The sequence below is a fragment of the Chinchilla lanigera genome, unplaced genomic scaffold, assembly GCF_000276665.1.
Source record: "Chinchilla lanigera isolate Chin_1 unplaced genomic scaffold, ChiLan1.0 scaffold00107, whole genome shotgun sequence".
Classification (NCBI taxonomy): Eukaryota; Metazoa; Chordata; class Mammalia; order Rodentia; family Chinchillidae; genus Chinchilla; species Chinchilla lanigera.
In genome coordinates this window covers 2,274,285-2,292,899 of record NW_004955508.1, presented here as the reverse complement: position 1 = coordinate 2,292,899, position 18,615 = coordinate 2,274,285, and the positions used below count along the sequence as shown (strand labels likewise).

Here is an 18,615-nt window from a genome sequence, read left to right as displayed (position 1 = left end):
TGTCAACAGATTTTTATTTCTTAAGGTGAGGCGTTCTAACACTGCTAGCTTGATAAAATGAGCAAGCTGACTAGAAGAGCCCAGCTGATGTGCTAGACAGTCTGAAACAGGAAAAGGAGTCAGAATCCTGACTCCAGCCCAGGCTCCACTTCACGTCATCTGCAGCTCAAGTATGTCTCAAGGAATGGACACACACATATACTTTTCTATTTTGTTACTTCTTTCTTATAAGCATGCTACTGAAAAGACTAAAATTCAGCAGCTATGAGGAAATTGCCTGAAAATCTTGAGGGGTGATTCTCAAAGAAGAATTAACTCTACTGGGATAATCTTGTGCTCTTTATAAAAGCAAAGGGAACCGATAAAGATGGGAATGTGAGTAAAGAAGAAAAATGACAAACCCACAGACAGGTAGGAGAGAATTTAAATCAATGACCTCAAAGATGGCGTACTTACATTAATAGTGCTAGATCAAATTTGACCATTTAACTGTTATTTAGAAAACAAGCCAGTGGCAGAGGTTTTGGAATTTGAGTTTCATATATACTATTTGAATTAAATACCTATGGAAAAATCAGATGAAACTCTGTTATGATTCTGATATTATAGGGTAATGTCAGCAAGAGGGTGGTTTGGATTTTTACGTATCTCATTTCGCGTGGCAATTTACTGACACTCACTCGACTAACTTCTGAAATGAGAAATTTGCTGATAACCCATGAAGAACATCTAGATGATGAAAAGATTCTTTTCCACCCAACACTTCCTGCCCTTCTGGCAATGAGCAAAATGATATATCTGAGGGCTCCCCCCCCCACAGGAAAACTGATAAGAGCTTCCAACTCCTTAAACATAAACAAATAATATTTTAAAGCTATTAACAGAGGCGCTGGGTATTCAAAGACAGTCCATTTATCACCCAGTAGCTGGGAGCATGTCAGGCTTTGCAGTCAGGCTCTGAAAAATGGGCTTGAGTTCACCTGCTGCTGCTCAATAGCTACAGTTTTAATCAGATGCCCTAAGCTTTACATGCCCGAGTAAGGCAGAACCCACATAAAACCTGCAATAAGCCTGCCATGTAAATTCATTACAAAGCCCAAGGAATATGGACAGGTCATATTCTCTAGGCCAAGAGACAGTTTTTAATTTGGGCCCAGATTATGACTGCATATTGATTTGGCCTCTTGTTCTGTGATCAATTTTTTCTTAGGAAAGAATTCAGAATTGATCTCCTCAACTAAAAAAGATGTTCTTGTTCATTTGGAATGAAAAGTCAGGCTTAAGAGCATTAGAAAGAAAATACACCTTAGGATGAAAAATTCTTAACCCAGAGTTCCTGAAACTATTTATAGGGTTTTGTGCTGTGCTGAGATTTGCTTCCCCCACCGCTCTCAGCCAAAAGCCACAACTTTCTTCAAACTGTAAGTGTATGGCCTCCCTTAAATTTTTCATGTCTCATATCCTACTGTTACTAGGAGTCAGTTTGTTTCCTTTGGAAAATTTACTGCACATGAAGCCAAAGTTGCGATTCGCTCTCATGGGCAGCAACCCTGATAGCTACTTATGAACTACCATGTACCACCTTATGAATGTATTCCACTGTTCACAACAGAAAGAAAGAGCAGGAAACACTATCAATGCCCTCCTCTCTGATATTAAAGGATGCTCGGTAGAGATAAGTGGTCTTCTTGTATCATGATAAAAATACAATGAATTATTGAGAATGGAAGAATGGGGAACCACAGAATCAAACAGTGCAAGTCACCACCTCAGCTTTGTGTAGTAAGGGAACAGTGATATCTACTTCATGTACAAAACTTTGGGTAATTTTTAGTTATTTTAAATGTTGCCATGGATTCAGAGGGGAGTTTTCAAGCACTGCAATTATTTTTTTGGTACTGGGAATTGAACTCGGGACCTTGTACTTGCCAGGCAGGCACTTGTGCTGCTAAGCTATATCCCTAACCCAACTGAAAATTTTAAGTCTCATTGCAAAAAACACTTTTTCTACGAAGGATAAACATCCAACCTATCTTTCTATCCTTTATCTCTCACCCTATTAACATACAACCCCTGTATGCTATTTGCTTTAGTATGCAGGCCTGCTATAAGAAAAGCTGCTTTTATCATCTGATCTTTGGGGTATGTGAAATCCCAATGACAGTAATTTCCTACGGTGAATTAATAAAGTGAATTTTAATTATGATTTGGCTTCCTAAGGATCTTTACAATAGAAAAAAAATAAAACAATCAGACCCACCTGGATATTTTGATTCTTGGGTCAGTAATTTCTTACTGTTTATTCTACTAGCATCCTGCTTGCACCTCTGCCTCATGTGAATTTTGCTTATAACAAGACTTCTTCTTAATATGTGACAGGTCATTCTGGGCCCAGCCTAGAGAACATCACTGTGCACGCCGATCAAGACAGACAGAATTTCAAATAATGCTAAAAAGAACAAGGAGCTACTTTGATGAAATGATCATATGCAGCTGAAGATAGAACTATCTCCTCCAACTTTCCCTCAAAATTGTTTTGTTGTCTAGAAAAATGAGCTCAAAGACACTTGTGCATGTACAGGACAATTTTAAAAACACCTCTACTACACAGCATGTAGTAACTTGTATGGCAGTGTTCTCAGCTTACCACCCAGGGAAGTAGCTTCTCCTAGAAATTGGAAAGCAGTAAATAGGTAGATTTCCTAATGTGGATTCTAAATCTGAGAGATCATGAGGTAACCGTAATAGAGTAAGAGAAACAAGCATGCAGGTATTTATGCAGATTTCTAAGTTCGTATAATTGCCAGATTTAAATATTCATCTTAATCCACAGCTTGTTTCCTTCTGTGGGAAATAACTTTTTAATAAAGATTCCATAACTCTTTGCAAGGAGAGAGAGAGAGACAGAGAGAGAGAGAGAGAGAGAGAGAGAGAGAGAAACTAGGAAGATAAAGGGAAATATGCAGGCCTAGCCAGCACATAGGGATCTCTCACACAGTTTGAAATTGTGAAAGACTACTTTCAGCTCCAATAGCAGCTATAGACTAATTTCAGCATTTCTCTCCTATAATGAAGGGAATGAGCTGTTGCCAGACTTGTGCCATTTTGAAAAGCATTTTGATGAAGATGGTTAATGTGAAACTTGAATTGTTTTAATACACGGGTCTTTTGCTGTGTCTCTACTTTCTGCCCTCTGTCTTTTTCCATGAACACTTCATGTCTTCCATCTTTGAATACTGCAGTGAATTATATAGTAACTGGGTCTATTTTGTTGTGTTTTCCCATTATTCATCATTACATTTTTGACAGTCATTCCTTATATTTATGACGGTTTCTTCCAATGTCTTTAACAACCTTTGCTTCTTGCTTCTTTCTTAGTTCTACTTAATTGTGTCCTTTGAAAGATCTATCACTGAGGAGAGTGCTAAAGTGTCTATCTGAATATGCATTTCAGTTTTATTTTTAGACAATATTTTAGTTGAATTTAGAACATAGGCTACTGGTCATTTTCCTAGGACATTTTGGACATATCCTCTCTGTCCTCCTGCTGTTGTTCTTACCAATGAGACAGCCTGTCATCCGAACTGTAAGTGTAAGTAATCTTCACTGGAAGTAGCTATTTACCTAATTTTTTTGGTTGCTTTTCAGAGTTCTATTTGTCTTTGATGTTCTCATTTTTCACTGCACATTAATCACTCAATCAATCAGTTTATATTTTAATTAGTCAATTATTTTCTTTGTTTTCATTCTTCAAGTACCTTATAAACATTTTCCATTGGTGGAGTCCCAGCTACCGAGAGTCTTCTGCTGTACAATAATTGGATCACTAGCTATTCAGATAAGCTCTTTGAAATTAAACACACACACCCTAAAATCTACAACGCATTTGAATTTGGATTAGTTTTGATTAATCTATCTCTGGACATAGTGTGGTAGTTCAGTCTGTTTCTATAATTCTGGAAAATTATTATCCATCATCTCTTCAAATACTGCCATAAATCAATTTTTTTATTTTCTGTTTTTGAAATTTTTCTTGAGGTATTCTGTATTTTTTTATGCTATCTTCCATGTCTGTTAACCAGCTTCTCATATTTTTAATCTGTGTCATCCTGGGTCCTTGTTACCTTTAGCTTCTGTTTTGCTAGTTGGTTTACCATAACATTTGAGTCATCCATTTAGTTTTAAATGACAATATGCGCATTTTTTATTTTAAAAAGTCATTTTCTATTGTATGATTCTTTCCCAATTTTTCCACTCTTCCGTTAACTACTTTAATCATTTTTTAATATGCTCGTTTTATCTATAATCTTTCTCTGACTTTCCTAACTTCGGGTTTAGCTCCTTAAGGTGCTTGTTCTTCTGATTTACATTTGTTTTGCTTATCTCCTGGGTTTCCTTCATGGTGGAGTTATTTCCTTTGGAGGCCTTTGCATTTTTTTGTGAGTTCATTTTCAGGAAGGATTGTTTTATTGTTCCTGTGGGATTTTTGTGTGCCTGGGTATGAAAATACCATCTTAGAGCAGTTTTGGTGTATTTGGAATGAAGAGGTAGCTATGTGGCTGAGGCAGTTGTTTCAGTCTCCTGAAAGCTTGTTATGTTACTTTATTGGCTTGTACTTCCCAGATCATGATTTCCCAGGCCACGAGTTTCCTTTTTCTCAAGTTCCAAAGAATTTCCTCCCTGTTTCTTAAGGCTGGTGGATAGCTTCTTTGTGGATAAAGGAATGATTTAAAACTGCAGGTCAGGGGCTGGGGATTTAGCTCAGCGGCAAAAGCGCCTGCCTGGCAAGCGCAAGGTCGTGAGTTCGGTTCCCGGTACCGGAGAAAAACCAAAAAAAAAAAAAAAAAAAAAAAAAAAAAAAAAAAAAAAAACAACAAAAAAAACTGCAGGTCTTATTCAAAAAACTTTAATAGGGGGTATAGCTCAGTGGTAGAATATTTGACTGCAAAAAAAACTTGAATTGTATTACCATGATGAAAAGACAGCTCTAGTTTCCATATGAAAATGGAATTCACACCTCCAAAACTTGTGGGCTTTCACAAACTTACATGGCCACTGACAGTGTTCCTTTTCTACCCTTCAAACTCTACAATTTAGAAAAGAATGTTTCCTTTTGAAAGGAAGGCATTTTTTCAGGTTTGTAGCTCCCTTTCAATCTACCATGTCCTAAACACTCTATCATGAAGTCGGTTGCTACTATTTTGGGATGCACTATGCTTGTGCTATACTTATCTTTCAACCATTTCCTTCTAATGATAGATTCCATGCCATTAGCCACGGAGAGGGGGGATATGATTCAGGTATGACCAGTTACCATATTTAGTTCCCTTAGAGTGGTACATCATTGGCCTAGGAGTGATCTTTGGATACAAACAGTGAGTTAGGGAATTTGTGATTTACATGCAAATATTGAGAAAATGGAGTGCTATTTTGCACTAAAAAAATAAGCCTGCAGGTGCCATTAGGCACCTTCCCCTAATTCACAGAACAAACCCCTTGTCTGTACTGGAGAAGAATGTGGGTATTACTCAGTGACAATCAGGACCAAGAGAGAAAAAGAAAGAAAAGACAGCCATATTGGAATCCCCGAGCCTGACATGGTCAGAGTCAGCTAAACCCCTGTTAAATAGGCCAGTGATTCCTTTGCTTAAGCTAATTTAAATTGAGTTTCTGTCACTTACATTTGACTTATGCACCAAGAAACTAAAGTACAATGGAACTGAGATAAGAAACCATCGATATGGATTTCTTTCATTTATTTATTTAGTTTTGGTAGGTAATTTGTCATGCATGGCTTGACATGCACAAATTTCTCAGTCACCGGGCTGAGGTCCGGAGAAGCTGCGAGTGAATGTCATACCAAATCTGAGAGACAAGGAGTGGATGGAATCACAGGATGAAGCCAGGGTCAAATCCTAGTCATCTGAACAGGGACATTAAGAGATAGGGTAGGTGCAATGTCAGGGTGATAGCCAAGAAATAGGAATGAGGAATCAGAAATGAGCAAAAATCAGCACAGCAGAAGCAAGAGGCAGGGGTGTAGGCAGCCCGCATCTGATGTCTGATTGACAGCTGTATACCAACTGAGCAAAAGCTCCTGACTTCTTTTTGTCTGTCTGTTTGCATTATTTATTTATTTATTTATTTTTGAGACCGGGTCTTGCTATGTTGTTCAGCCTGGCCTTGAACTCACTATGCTGCCCAGGCTGCCCTTGAACTCATCCTCCTAAGTGCTGAGACTACAGGTAGACACGATTAAGCCCAGCTATGCCTATCCACTTTGTAAAGATCCTAGGGTAGCCTTCCGGTTCTGCATGGGACACCACCTAGTGTCTGAGTGATGTAATCAACATTGAATTGATTTCATGGAGAAAAAGTTCTTAAGCAAAAAGGGTCATAACTTCTTTTTCTTTTAATCATCTATATCACACCAGTACCAAAACAAGAATCCAAACAAATGCATTTCATGATAATTATCACTTTCCATGTAAGTATCAAAGTGAATTACTCTTAGAAAGATATGTCAAGATGTAAGAACTTGTATCTTCTTTTTAAACTAAGTGGATGCATGAGAAATATTATCCTTCCTGGTTTTGATAACAGTTGCAGTTTATTCTCATCAAGAAGGATAATTTACAACCTTTGTGTTTATGAAGAGAGGTCAAAAGGGAGAAGAGAGCTAATGAGAGTAGCTAATAAGGCCTTTTAAATAGATGGACAAAGCAGAATGAAGAATATTAAATATCTATCCTCTAGAATGGGTTTTAATGAGAGCATTAATACAATGTCTCCATCTGCATCTGAAGGGATAGATTAATTGACTTAATTCACTAATTATCAGATAATCTACCAAATAACTAGCTGTGCACTGTGGGAGTAGAAAAAAAAGCATAACTTGTCTGCAAGGAGCTTGCAGTCATTCTAGAGATGGTATTAAGAGGGAGAATGGATATCCATAGAGACATATTTTTACACCAAACCCTATATGGCTATCTTTTGAGATAATTTTTAGAACCAGGCTTTGTGACACTTATTAAATCCTATTAGAGCTGTTGCTCCCCTATTTCAGTGGAGTGTTACTTGAGGGCAGGATGGCTGACCATACTCCTCCATTCTGTTTTTTTTTTTTATACAGGGAATCGAACTCAGGACCTTGCCTTTGCCAGGCAGGTGCTTGCACCCCTAAGCTATATCCCCAGCCCCTCCTCCAACCTGTTTTTGGTTTTTGGTTTTTTTTTTGTTTTGTTTTTCTCCGGTATCGGCAATCGAACTCACAACCTTGAGCTTGCCAGGCAGGCACTGTGCCGCTGAGCTAAATCCCCAGCCCCAAATCTGTATTATGGACATTCCACAAGCATCTGGCTTGTATTGGTGCCCAGTACATTTCCGCTGAACAGCTGCATAATACCTCACTGCTCCTTGTAGTTCTGTGGTTGTTTGAGTCTCACAGCCATCCCATTAACTTTCATGTTAAATTTCCCTTCAGATGCAAGAGCTATAAGAAATGTGGTCTTTCAAAATATCACTCACTGTAAGTGCCAAGCCTTCACTGGCATCACACGTTAAATGACATTTTCAAGGAAGAACTTCTAAGCTGCATAGCACTCTCATTTAGAAAGAGAAAATGGATGCTCCATTTCTCCCTCTCTTTTAATGAACTACATTGAATTTCCTTATAAGAATTTGCTTTACAGGACATAAAGGCACCTAGTATGTATTTATTGTCATCCCAGAGCTAGCTGTTTAATGAGGTACTTATTTTATGTCTAAGAAAATCTGGAGGCATTTGCATACTGTAGCATTATTTTATAAGTAGATCTTTCTGTACAATAATGGCAATATTTCTGTTTTGCAGATAAATGGCTAAAAAAACACCTCAATATTGTCCTTCTGTTTTTTCATGGACAGGAAAACATTCAGATGTTGTTTCTGTGGAATCTGCATTTTAAAGATTGCCAGTTCTTAACTATGCTAATGAGGATTCTTTGGGCTGGAGCTGGTCGTAAGCAGTTTATTCTACTTCCCAAAAAGCATATAAGCCAAAAAAAAAAATCACCTGGGCTTTCACATAATAATATTTTGAATGTGTGTACATATAAATTATAGTTTACATACAGAGGGCACATTTTATGTTGGTTAGGTAATTTACAAGTAGATAACACAAAATCATTATTTTTATAATTCTATCTACAATATATGGGTAAAAGTATAATTTATAACTAATATACATAATTATACATAAACTATTATATGCTAATTGAAAACATACCTATTACAATTTTATATATATGTACATACTCACATATATTTAGCTGTGATTTTAAATCAAACTAGGTCTTATTATATACCAAAATTTCCTAGTTACAGTTATTAAATATAAATGTTGCTATTTATTAAATATAAATAGTACATATTGAATTTTTTATTTCTTTAAGTACATTGTTAATATCTTTTTACATCAATACACTTTATTCCACATCATTTTTAAACGATTACACAAGTTCCATGACATTTATATTAGAACTTGTTCAACTAACTAGAACCATTGTGCACAACTTCTTGCTCTAATCATTGCATTTATTTTCACTGTTACACACGCCTTTAATTACTTCATAAATCAAATTTTGAGAAATGAAATTGCTGTATCAAATGACTCTCAAAGTCTAAGGACTCTCAATAAATATTGATAGATTTTCTTTGTAAAAGTTTTATCACTTTCCCCTTTCATTGCTATCATAGAAAGTTTCCCTGTTCCCATACTCTCTCTTACTCCAAGCATGGCTATACTTTTATGAGTTCATAAATTTTGAAGATCTTCTAGGTTAAAAAAAATGATACTCTGGAGTTGAGTTTTCTTTTTCATCATTAGTGAAGTTAATCTTATTTAGTACAGTTATCGACTATGCTTTCTTCTTTGTATGGTTACATCCTTTGCTCATCTTTTTGTTATGTTTTTCTTTTATTGGAAGTCTTTGATAGTAGGAGTGATAAAAGTCATTAAAATTTAATGAAGTGTTGAGTTATGAACTGGGCCATGGTCTAGCTATTTTATGTTTAATTCTATTCAATTTTATATATTGAGGAGATTAACAATTCATTATGTATACTATACAGACAACATGTGTATTAAAAATGCTTTCATCATTTGTCATTTAATTTTCTGTAGTGATTTTTGCCCGCTAGAATGGCTTGACTCAATTACGTAAATTTGCTTTTCTTTTATACTATCTGCTTTTGGCATCTTGATCATCTGAAGAAAAATATTAAATCTGATAATATGTTCAATAAATATAATGTAAGTACATCAAAAACATGTGGGTAATATAGCATGTTATAAAATAAGGAGTTTAATGATTTTATCTCCTTTGTTTGAACCATAGTCTTACATAGCAAAGGTATGTTTTTAACCATTGATCTTTTTCTTCTGATGATTGTCCTACAACTCTTAATAATACACACGTTTATTTCTTTATTTATCAATTCTATACCATGCTGATATTTTGCTATGAGAGATGTGGAATTTTAGCTAGCTTATCCCTTTCTCTTGTTCTGCTTTTACTTAACATGAATACTATCAATTTTGGTGGTAAGTACTTTAAAAATAATACATTTCAACCTCCATTTCTGGATTTATCAACTTTAGTCAGTATGTCTTAACTAGTGATTCATTCCTAATGGAGGAAATCACATGGAAAATGATTATTCTCTGTTCTCTATATTCTTTGGAACATAAAATGCTACATTTATGAGGAATGTTTTACTAGAACCAGATCTATCTTTAATCATTGTAGTGCCACCAGAGAGGTTTGTGTCATTAAGTAGAATGAAAGATATTGATATAAGTGATGATACAAATACACTTAAATACTTTTATAAATAAACTACACACATTATAGATATCAACCTTCCCAGTTGTATTTGCTTTATTTGTTTCTCCAAATAATTTGTAGTGTGTATAAAACAACTAACAACTGTTCTTATGTTTTAAATAAAGAAACAATCACAATTTGTGGTCACACAAAATCACTACACTGAGTTGGTTACCCAGGTTTTGTTGTGTGGTATTTATATCTGTTATCAACTTCTTTATTTTCTTGGCAATATTAACTTGAGCAATAATTCTGCCACCTTCTAGTCTCAGCTGATGTGGGTATTTTTTGTTTCTTTTTGGTACTGGGAGTCAAACTCAGGACCTTGCACTTGCCGGGCAGGAACTTGTGCCACTGAGCTATATCCCCGGCCCAACTCATGTGGTTCTAAGTGAAGCTAATTACACTCTTGCAGTCACTAGGGTATGACTTAGACCTGAGCCAGTACACGCAGTACATTCCCCTGGCCACAGTGATTGGCAGTAAGCAAGTTGGGAAATAATTCAGAATCTATAAAATGTACCAAAATTTAGGCTGGGAATGGTAGGTCTGAAACTCTTGTTTTATGAGACATCCCTGGGAGATGCTGGCAGACACCGCCCCCTGGGAGATGCGAGCAGACACCGCATGCGCAGAAGAGGACAGTCATCATAAAGAAACGAGTGAGCGCTGCTCATGTCACTGGGGCCTTTTTTGAGCTTTTTCCACTCATGCTGTTCATTTAAATCAGCTAACATGGATTCTCTTTTTGTCCATCTCAGTTTGGGGTGGTTTCTTGTCAATGGTAATAATTGCATAGTTAATTAGTGGCAATTCCAACACCAGGTCTTTTGAATTTCAATCTAACCTTCTTTCTACTTTGCCATGCTATTTCTCAAATGAAAGTCTTCCCTAGGGTTGGAAAGCATACACCTCTCCAGATCTCCCCCTTCATAGCCTATTAAACAACTTTTAGAAGCCCAAATCCAGCATGTGAAATTCAGTCATGAGCTAGTATACACACGTGTTTGGGCATGACATTCTTATATATTTGAAATAGCAATACGTGTCAGAGACAAGCCAATTTCAGAAATTTTGTGTTAAAATTACCTTTAATTTAGGACAAACAGTACTGAGTCATTTTAAGCCATAGGATCATGACACAGCAGCCATCACCTGGTGCTCTATACAAGAGTTATGTTCACCAAACAATAGGAAGTTGTGTGCCTGAAATTCAAACAAATTATTGGCAAAGAAATAGTGTTTAATTAATAATTTACTTTTTACGCTACAGAAGGAAAGCTGATTCAATCTAAAATGTGGCTGAGGGCTGGGGATTTAGCTCAGTGGCACAGCACCCACCTGGCAAGCACAAGGTCATGAGTTTGATTCCCAGTACCAGAAAAAAAAATGTGGCTGAATACTAGAGCACAGTGAAGGATGTAAGAATACTAAAACTGAAGAGGATGGTGCTTAAACAAGATTATCCAGCAGGAGATGGAAAGGTGAATGAGCATGTGGCCCTTCTAATATAGGTCTAGATACTACCAAAGGCCATAGTTGTAAGTGATTTGGGTTTCTTATTATAATAGTTTCCATTTATCCATGGTTTTGCTTTCTGAAGTTTCATTAATTCATGGTCAACAGTAGTCCAAAAATATATAATTCTGGAAAATTTCAGAATTAGCCAGGCATGGTGGTGCATGCCTGTAATCCCAGCACTCAGGAGGCTGAGACAGGAGGATTGTTGTGAGTTTGAGACCAGCCGGGGCTACAAAGTGAGCTCAGGGCCAGCCTGAACTGCATAGTGAGACCCTGTCTCAAAAAGACAAAAAAAAAAAAATGACTTACTTTTTAATGAATTTTATTACAGTATATTGTTATCATGGTTCTGTTATTAGTTACTGTCACTCTTTCACTGTGCCCAATTTATAAAGTAAACATTATCATGGGCATGTATGTATAGCAAAAATTTAACCTAGGGTTTGTTCTATCCATGGTTATAGGCATCTATGGGGAGTCTCAGAATGTATCCATTATGGATAAAAGAGGGATTATTATAGGATTAATTTCACATCAAGATGCATAACTTTTATTGTCAATGATATAAAAATACTTGTGCCTCTTTTTGTTTATTTGCTATGCTGAGGATCAAATTCACGGCCTCATGCATGCTAGGCAAGGACTCTCGCACTGAGATGTATCCTTAGCCCTGTTATTCTTAAACTTCAAAAGCATACAAAGGTATAATGAAGAAAGGGAAAACACACAAAAAAGTTTTCATTTGTTCTTTTAGGTGTTTTTGTTTTGTTCTGTTTTGTTTTTGGTTCCAGGAATTGAACTCAGGACCTTGCACTTGCCAGGCAGGTGCTTGTGCCACTGAGCTATATCCCCAGCCTCATTTGTTCTTTTAATACATACTTCATGTACACATACTCTGCTTTCAAAAGTTTGTATCTTGAAAGGCCGTTGTACATATAGATCCAGTGGTAGCTGGATGAGGAATTGATAGAGGAAGGTGCAGGAGTGATGAAGGGATTTCAGCTGAGGGTTAGTGCTTCCTGCAGGAAGACACTAGGATAAGAGGTAAGACTTGATTAGGCAGAGCCAGAAGCTGGGGTTGAGCACAGTATAGAAAGGAAATTTTGTGGGACGGCATGAAACTGCTAACCAGAGTGTTGTATCAAGGAAGTGGGTGTGATTTAGTGTGAAGGGAAATAAAAATGGATAGATAAATGTTTGAGCATTTAGTCTGAAAGTCGTGCAAAACTTTAAATGATGTTTAAATAAGGTTTTCCTATTGGTCAGAAGAGGTGTGGTGATAAACTGATGGGCGACTTGTAATATGCAGCTGAACTGAATCAGTGTGATTCTGGGTGTGGAATTCCCACTTAAGGGTTGTTGCCAACAACAGCAAAGCAAAGTTGGAAGGGAAGATGGTGAGCTGTTGTCTCTCCTGGAGAAGCTTGTCGTTCTGGTTTTCCTCGTATGAGATCAGCTGTTATCATCATCAGAGGAGCATTGGGTCCTACCGGTCGATGAGGATGGCTGTGGTTCTTTTGTGGGGGGAAGGTATCTTTGATCCTTACCTTGAGTGTTGCTTTCTGGTTCCTTGGTCTGCTAGCACAGATCTTTCATCCCACTGGCACAGACTTTCTAGCTTCTACCACTGACATTTGGGCTTTCCCAGTGCAGATCCTCAGTACAGACTTGTCAATGTCATGCTCTCTAGGCCTCTAGCTGGACTCATGCAGGACGTTGCTGTGGGATCCGGGTCCTCAGCTGGATTCTTTGGGTCTCTAGTGCATCAGTTCTTTTGCACTCTTCTGCATTCAACTTTTTGGGTGAATATTACAAAATAGTCCTATAAATTTGTGTCCTGTATTAAATCTCTTCCCTTGAAAACCTTGACTACAACAAGAGGGAAGGTGGGGATGGACCATAACAAGGAGAAGGAATGTGTGTGCATAAGTAGATGCATAAAGAGATCATAATGTATGCCATAAACTAAGCTTCAGAAGCAAGTGAAGAAAACAACATATGAAAAATCGTGCAAGCAGAAGGAAGTGGTAAGCATCAGACAGTGCTAGTAGACAGATAGTCCAGACAGAGCGTTCATGGGACAGGTTGGTGAGGTCCAAAGAGCCTTTAGATTAGAAGTGCTTAATATTAATGTTATTTTAACTGGAATTCATTAGGATTACTTTGCATATTTTAAGAGTCACTAAAACTGAGGAGCACAACATTTCAGCTAGAATGGCAAATGTCTATTCCCTAGAAAGAAAACAACCAAGCCATTTGCAAAACACATTTTATGATTAAGACACTATGAAAACATGGGTAGAGATGTTCCAGAGACATCACCAATGATGACCATGTTGACTTAAAGAGATATGAAGTAAACTGTTTCAAATACCCCTCAGGCTTGTGTTCAACAGCATCAACATTCTTACCCAGAGTTTGCATTTTTAGTAGAAAACTACTGTGAGGGGTTGAGCCGGAAGCAGAAAGGCCAAACCTTCTCTCAGTTGTAGCCGCATGGGTTCTTTCCCAAGCTCGGTTGTGCTTCAGGAGTTTTGCTTTGCTTGGCCTTTTACAACTTGGCAGCTCAGGAAGTATAAAATGAGAGACTCAGCAGATTTAAAACTTTTTTTTTTTTTATGCCGTATGTTCCTTGAATGTTAGTGTTTCTTGGACAGGGATTCCTGTTGTCCTAATTAATTATTGGTGTTCTTTGAAAGTAATCTTCAGCATTTGTGAATCTGCCTGATGCTTTTAATTTGCACTTACTGTAGGTAAGTGGCCAGGTGAAATGTAAGCACTATATTTGGAGGCTTTCTTGAAAGTTGCTAAATTTAGTGGCAACTTTGGGGTGGCAGCTGTAAGAAATGTCAATGGGTAAAAACAAAACAAAACAAAATCCAAAATAGTGCTGCTATTTCTTACTCTCTTACTTCCCTCTATGAGAGCTGACTTTTAAAAATCCTTTGTTGCTTCATAATACATTTTCAACTACATTCGAAGTAATTAACACCAGAGATAGGGTCCTGTTGTCACATTTAATTATGGGATAGCTACTTTCCTTAGGGATGTCTGACAGTTGCCCAAAATGTTGGTCTTAATCTAAAACCAAGAAGAGACCTTTGACATCATGAAAGCTACCAAAGTGGCATTTATTAAATATAAATGGTAAGTGTCTAAAGAAGAGGTGAGAAAAGAGCACCAGTTCACATCTCAAAGAGAAAATCCTCCCAGCACAAAAGGAAATTACGTTAGCTCTTAGCTGAAGCTCCATCAGTTTCATTTGTCCTAAGATGATACAAAGATGTGTGCATTCCTATAAAGCATTATATGTGCATTGAGAAGTAAAAAGTATTCTGACCCTCAAGTTCTAACTCCAATCTGCCAAACTCTCTATAAACAGAAGGGCTTCTGTTAGTCTGTTATCTGAAAAGTGCCTTGGCTGAGCAAGAAATTTAAATGATATTGATTTGAAATGAAGGAAACTCATTTATGTGCATTTTATAAACCCTAAGTGAATCAGTCAAATATATGCACTGAGATAAAAAAAAAAAAATCTGTTACCCTCTGGGTAGTATCTTGTAATAAGCTGGAAATGTAAAACGCATTAATAGTATTAGAAATTTGGTGCCTAATGAATTGTGCCCATTATTGGAGATTTTCTGTGATAACAATGCCTTAAAAGCTAGAAATTGCCCATCACTATGACATAGAGAAAAGATTTCATTAAAAACATCAGGAATTATCTCCAAGCAGTATCATATTTCATGTGGTTAAAGAAACATAGGCTGAGCTGTGGTACTTACTATGTGAGGACTATGGCCACTGCATCATTCAACACACTCTCCCCGAACAAAAGTGTATACAGGTCAGGGTCGACGTGCAATTCATGGAAAATGGCCAGCACTGTCACTAGGAAGACACACAAAGATGAAGAGTTAGCTGGAACATGGCCATGGAATTTTCCTGTCCTGAAAAGAACTTAGGAAGTACTGATCTTCTAAAATCTGTCCTTTATACCAACACTAGATCTTTATTCAAAAAATATCTGATTAGGTCATCGCTTGCTTAGAGATGTCCCTTGGATCTCCCGTGCTTACAGAGAAAATCTGAGCTCCTTGGTACAAGTCCTTTCAATCTGTATCCTGCTTAACCTGCAGCAACTTTTGTGTCTGTGCAATAGCAAGAAGAAACATCAAAATGATACCCAGGGTTTGGAGGCAGATTTATTTACATCATTACTGATTAGGATCATTCCCAGAATATCAGGACCCAATCTCTGGTGGCTTAGGGGTTATATGAGATAAGCAAGCAGGAAATACAGAGGCAGAATGGCTTGTCAACTGGGGATTGGTTTATACAATGTGCACCACAGTGACCAGCTGTTTCTAAGAGACAGGAGCAGCTGGATCTAGAACGGGAACTATTACCTGGGCAACTAAGAAACTGAAGTGTACTGGCTTGGGAGCCGTGTTCTGTTACATTTCCTCCCTCTTTTAGTTTTCCCAGCAAATCTTTGTTGGACATATTATTACATGTGATCTTCTGAGACAAGGCCCAACTAGAAGCAGCAACATTAGGGCTGTCTGTGATTTTAGGATGGGCCTAGCCAAGGTCCCCAAGACTGAAAGTTTTTCCACCAGGAGTTTGTAGTTTGTTCTCCTTATTATGGGGTTTTCCCTAACTTGATTCTGACAAGGGAGTGAAGGAGTTATGGGATAAGCAAGCAGGAAGCAGTTTGCTGTGCACATCATCCCTGCAGGAGAGTGTTGGTCAAAAAAGTTTTGTCCAAGATGACTACAGTGTATCTAGCCTGTAGGACTTTCTTCCTAACAGAGCTACTTCCATCCAGAAATAGGGTGTTCTGAGCATCTGGCAGGGGGTCCATTTTTTAGAGTAGTTCATCCCAGTATAGCATGTGGAAGTGGCACCTGGACAGTTAGGTCTCAGCCTAAGGTGACCTTGTCAGCTTTCTTCATGAGAAGGACAGTGGTTGCTAGAGTGCAGAGGCAAAGGGGGGAAGCAGCCCTTAGGGAATGGATCTAAGTATTTGCAAGGTAGGCCACTGGGTTCTCCTAGGGGATGACAGTCTGCATCATTGCTTCTATGAACTCAGGGATCCAGATTTTATAGATGCTAGCAGCTCCAAGAAATTTGTGGAGCTTTTTCTTATAACCAGTTTTGGGCTAAATATTGTAGCAGAGCTTTTGTGCCTTTCCAGTGGACAGTGTGTGTGTCATCAATCAAAAGTGCAGTGAAGGGAAAACATGTTCTTGAACCTCTGGAAGGTTGAGTCCAGGTCAGTTAACCTTTGAGTCCAGAACTGGGGTCTTTGTGAAGAGGGGCTGGCTGAGAGGAGCCAACTGAGCTGAAGGCAGAAGAAAGCATTCTTTAGCTTTAGACAGGTATACCAGCAGGCTGCGGGTAGTAGAAGACTAAGGCAAGATATACGGAGAGCAACTGTGGTAGCATTGGCAGCTCAGAGATCTTACACTAGCTTTCCAGGCAGGCGAGTTGTACTTTAGCAGTTTGAAAGTCTATACTGTTTGCCCAGGGGACCATGACATAGCTGGAAGGGAAAGTGAAACCTTGGAGAAAAGGTACTGGTGCTGGACAAATCTGTTGTTAGAGCCTTCCCAAAAAGAGTGGGAGAGCTCTTAAACCCTTGTAGCAATTGAGTCCAAGTGAACTGGCCTTTTATGTCAGGATATTCCCAGTTGAAAGGGCTTATAGGGACAAGTCACAAGCAGACAAAGGCATATTTTAAATATAGAACAGTCCAGAAAGGGTGTATGGGTCAGGAACCACAGTGTAAAAGGTGATGGCTATGTTGCTGATGGCACGGAGATCTTGCCCAAAGTGATTAACAGTCTATCACACTGATGTGTGGCTGGATGCCTGTTTATGTTTTCTGTGACATCTGGTAGCAGTGGGAGCTGTGGTGAGATGACATGGTTGATGACCCGGCCCAGAGGCAAGTCCTTAGTTCATACCTCTGGGAGGAGAGTCTCCAGAATTTCAGGATGGCAGTTACCTTTCTCAGGCTGATGCAGACAGGTTCTTTCTCTCAGGGAACAGACAGAGTTGAAAGTGCAGGGTTAAATGAGAGGGAGGCTGACTGTCTTGGTGCAAAAGAGATGGTTGCTTCAATTTGAGGAGCAGGTCTCTTCCCAGAAGCAGTATGGTGACTGGGAGGACACAGGAGGTGTCCTCCCAGGCTGCAAGTTTGTACCCGGCAGAAGGGGTGAGAGGCAAGAGTCCTAGTTGCCCCAGTGATGGCATTATGGATTTCTGGTGGCCCAGCTAAAGAACAGAGTCTAGTCTGAGCCTGTCAGACTGATGAAAGGGTTGTCATCTGAACCAAGTTGGAATTTTGGAGAGTTCGTTTTTTTAAAATATGAATGGGCATTTAATTTTTAGTGTCCATAGACTTTATAGCTCATAACCAGAGGATATGTTTGTCTATCCAACTAGATTTTCTTATAGACATGAGGTGATTTTCTTTAATCAGGTTTCTGTGTAACAGTGGTTGATGGGCTTTCCCCCACTCCCTTTTGATGTCTTTGAGAAGCACTTGATTGACTTTAGGTTTCTAGGCAAGGCCACTTTTGGGGAAGGTCATGGCAACTTATTTGTCAGGGCTGACAGTCCAATTTTTCCTCAGTCAAAATGTGGACATTTCTGTGTTGAATAGACTCAGAAGGAATTGCTGGCAGTCATCTCGGGTGGGCATGAGATGATGTCATCTGACCAGGATAGGTGTAACCATGAAGCAGAAGGTTCAGAGGTGGGCACCTCTAATGCTGAGTGCAGGCAGTGGTTAACTGGAACCAGTTCAATTGGCTGGAAATACATGAGTTGGGAGCGGGGGTGGTGAAACTGTTGGTAGCAACTGTGGTAGCTGATGAGGTTGCCAAGATGGGATTCTCAAGAAGAATGGGCCTCTTCTCCCCACCCTTTTCTTTCTTTGAGACAGGGGGAGTGGTTTGGTTTCATTTTTAACTCTGTAAAAGCCCTTTTTCCTGCAGTCAGTGACTGTGGGTTTTGACTAATTAATTACCATTTATTTCTGGCTCCCTACCTGTGTATTGTGTACCCTTGAATGATGATGCAGCAGACAAAGGGTGAGTGCCCCTCAGAGAGAGACAATTCAGATGCCTGCCTAGTAGTGCCCCTCATGGGGGCTTAAGCACAAATTAGCTAAGGAGGATGCAAGGCTTCCTTTATGCCATATGCTGATTATCAC

The 18,615-nt window shown here is 38.5% G+C and overlaps 1 protein-coding gene across 3 annotated transcripts in view; it reads right to left on the bottom strand.

The window, feature by feature from the left end:
• The window catches only part of Slc9a9 (solute carrier family 9, subfamily A (NHE9, cation proton antiporter 9), member 9), a 611,715-nt gene that overhangs the window by 378,893 nt on the left and 214,207 nt on the right, over window positions 1-18,615 (bottom strand). For all 3 annotated transcript variants that reach the window (XM_005407730.2, XM_005407728.2, XM_005407729.2), the window contains one exon: window positions 15,176-15,281. In XM_005407730.2, the coding sequence (XP_005407787.1) occupies window positions 15,176-15,281 (106 nt within the window). The remainder of the gene's footprint in view (window positions 1-15,175; window positions 15,282-18,615) is intronic.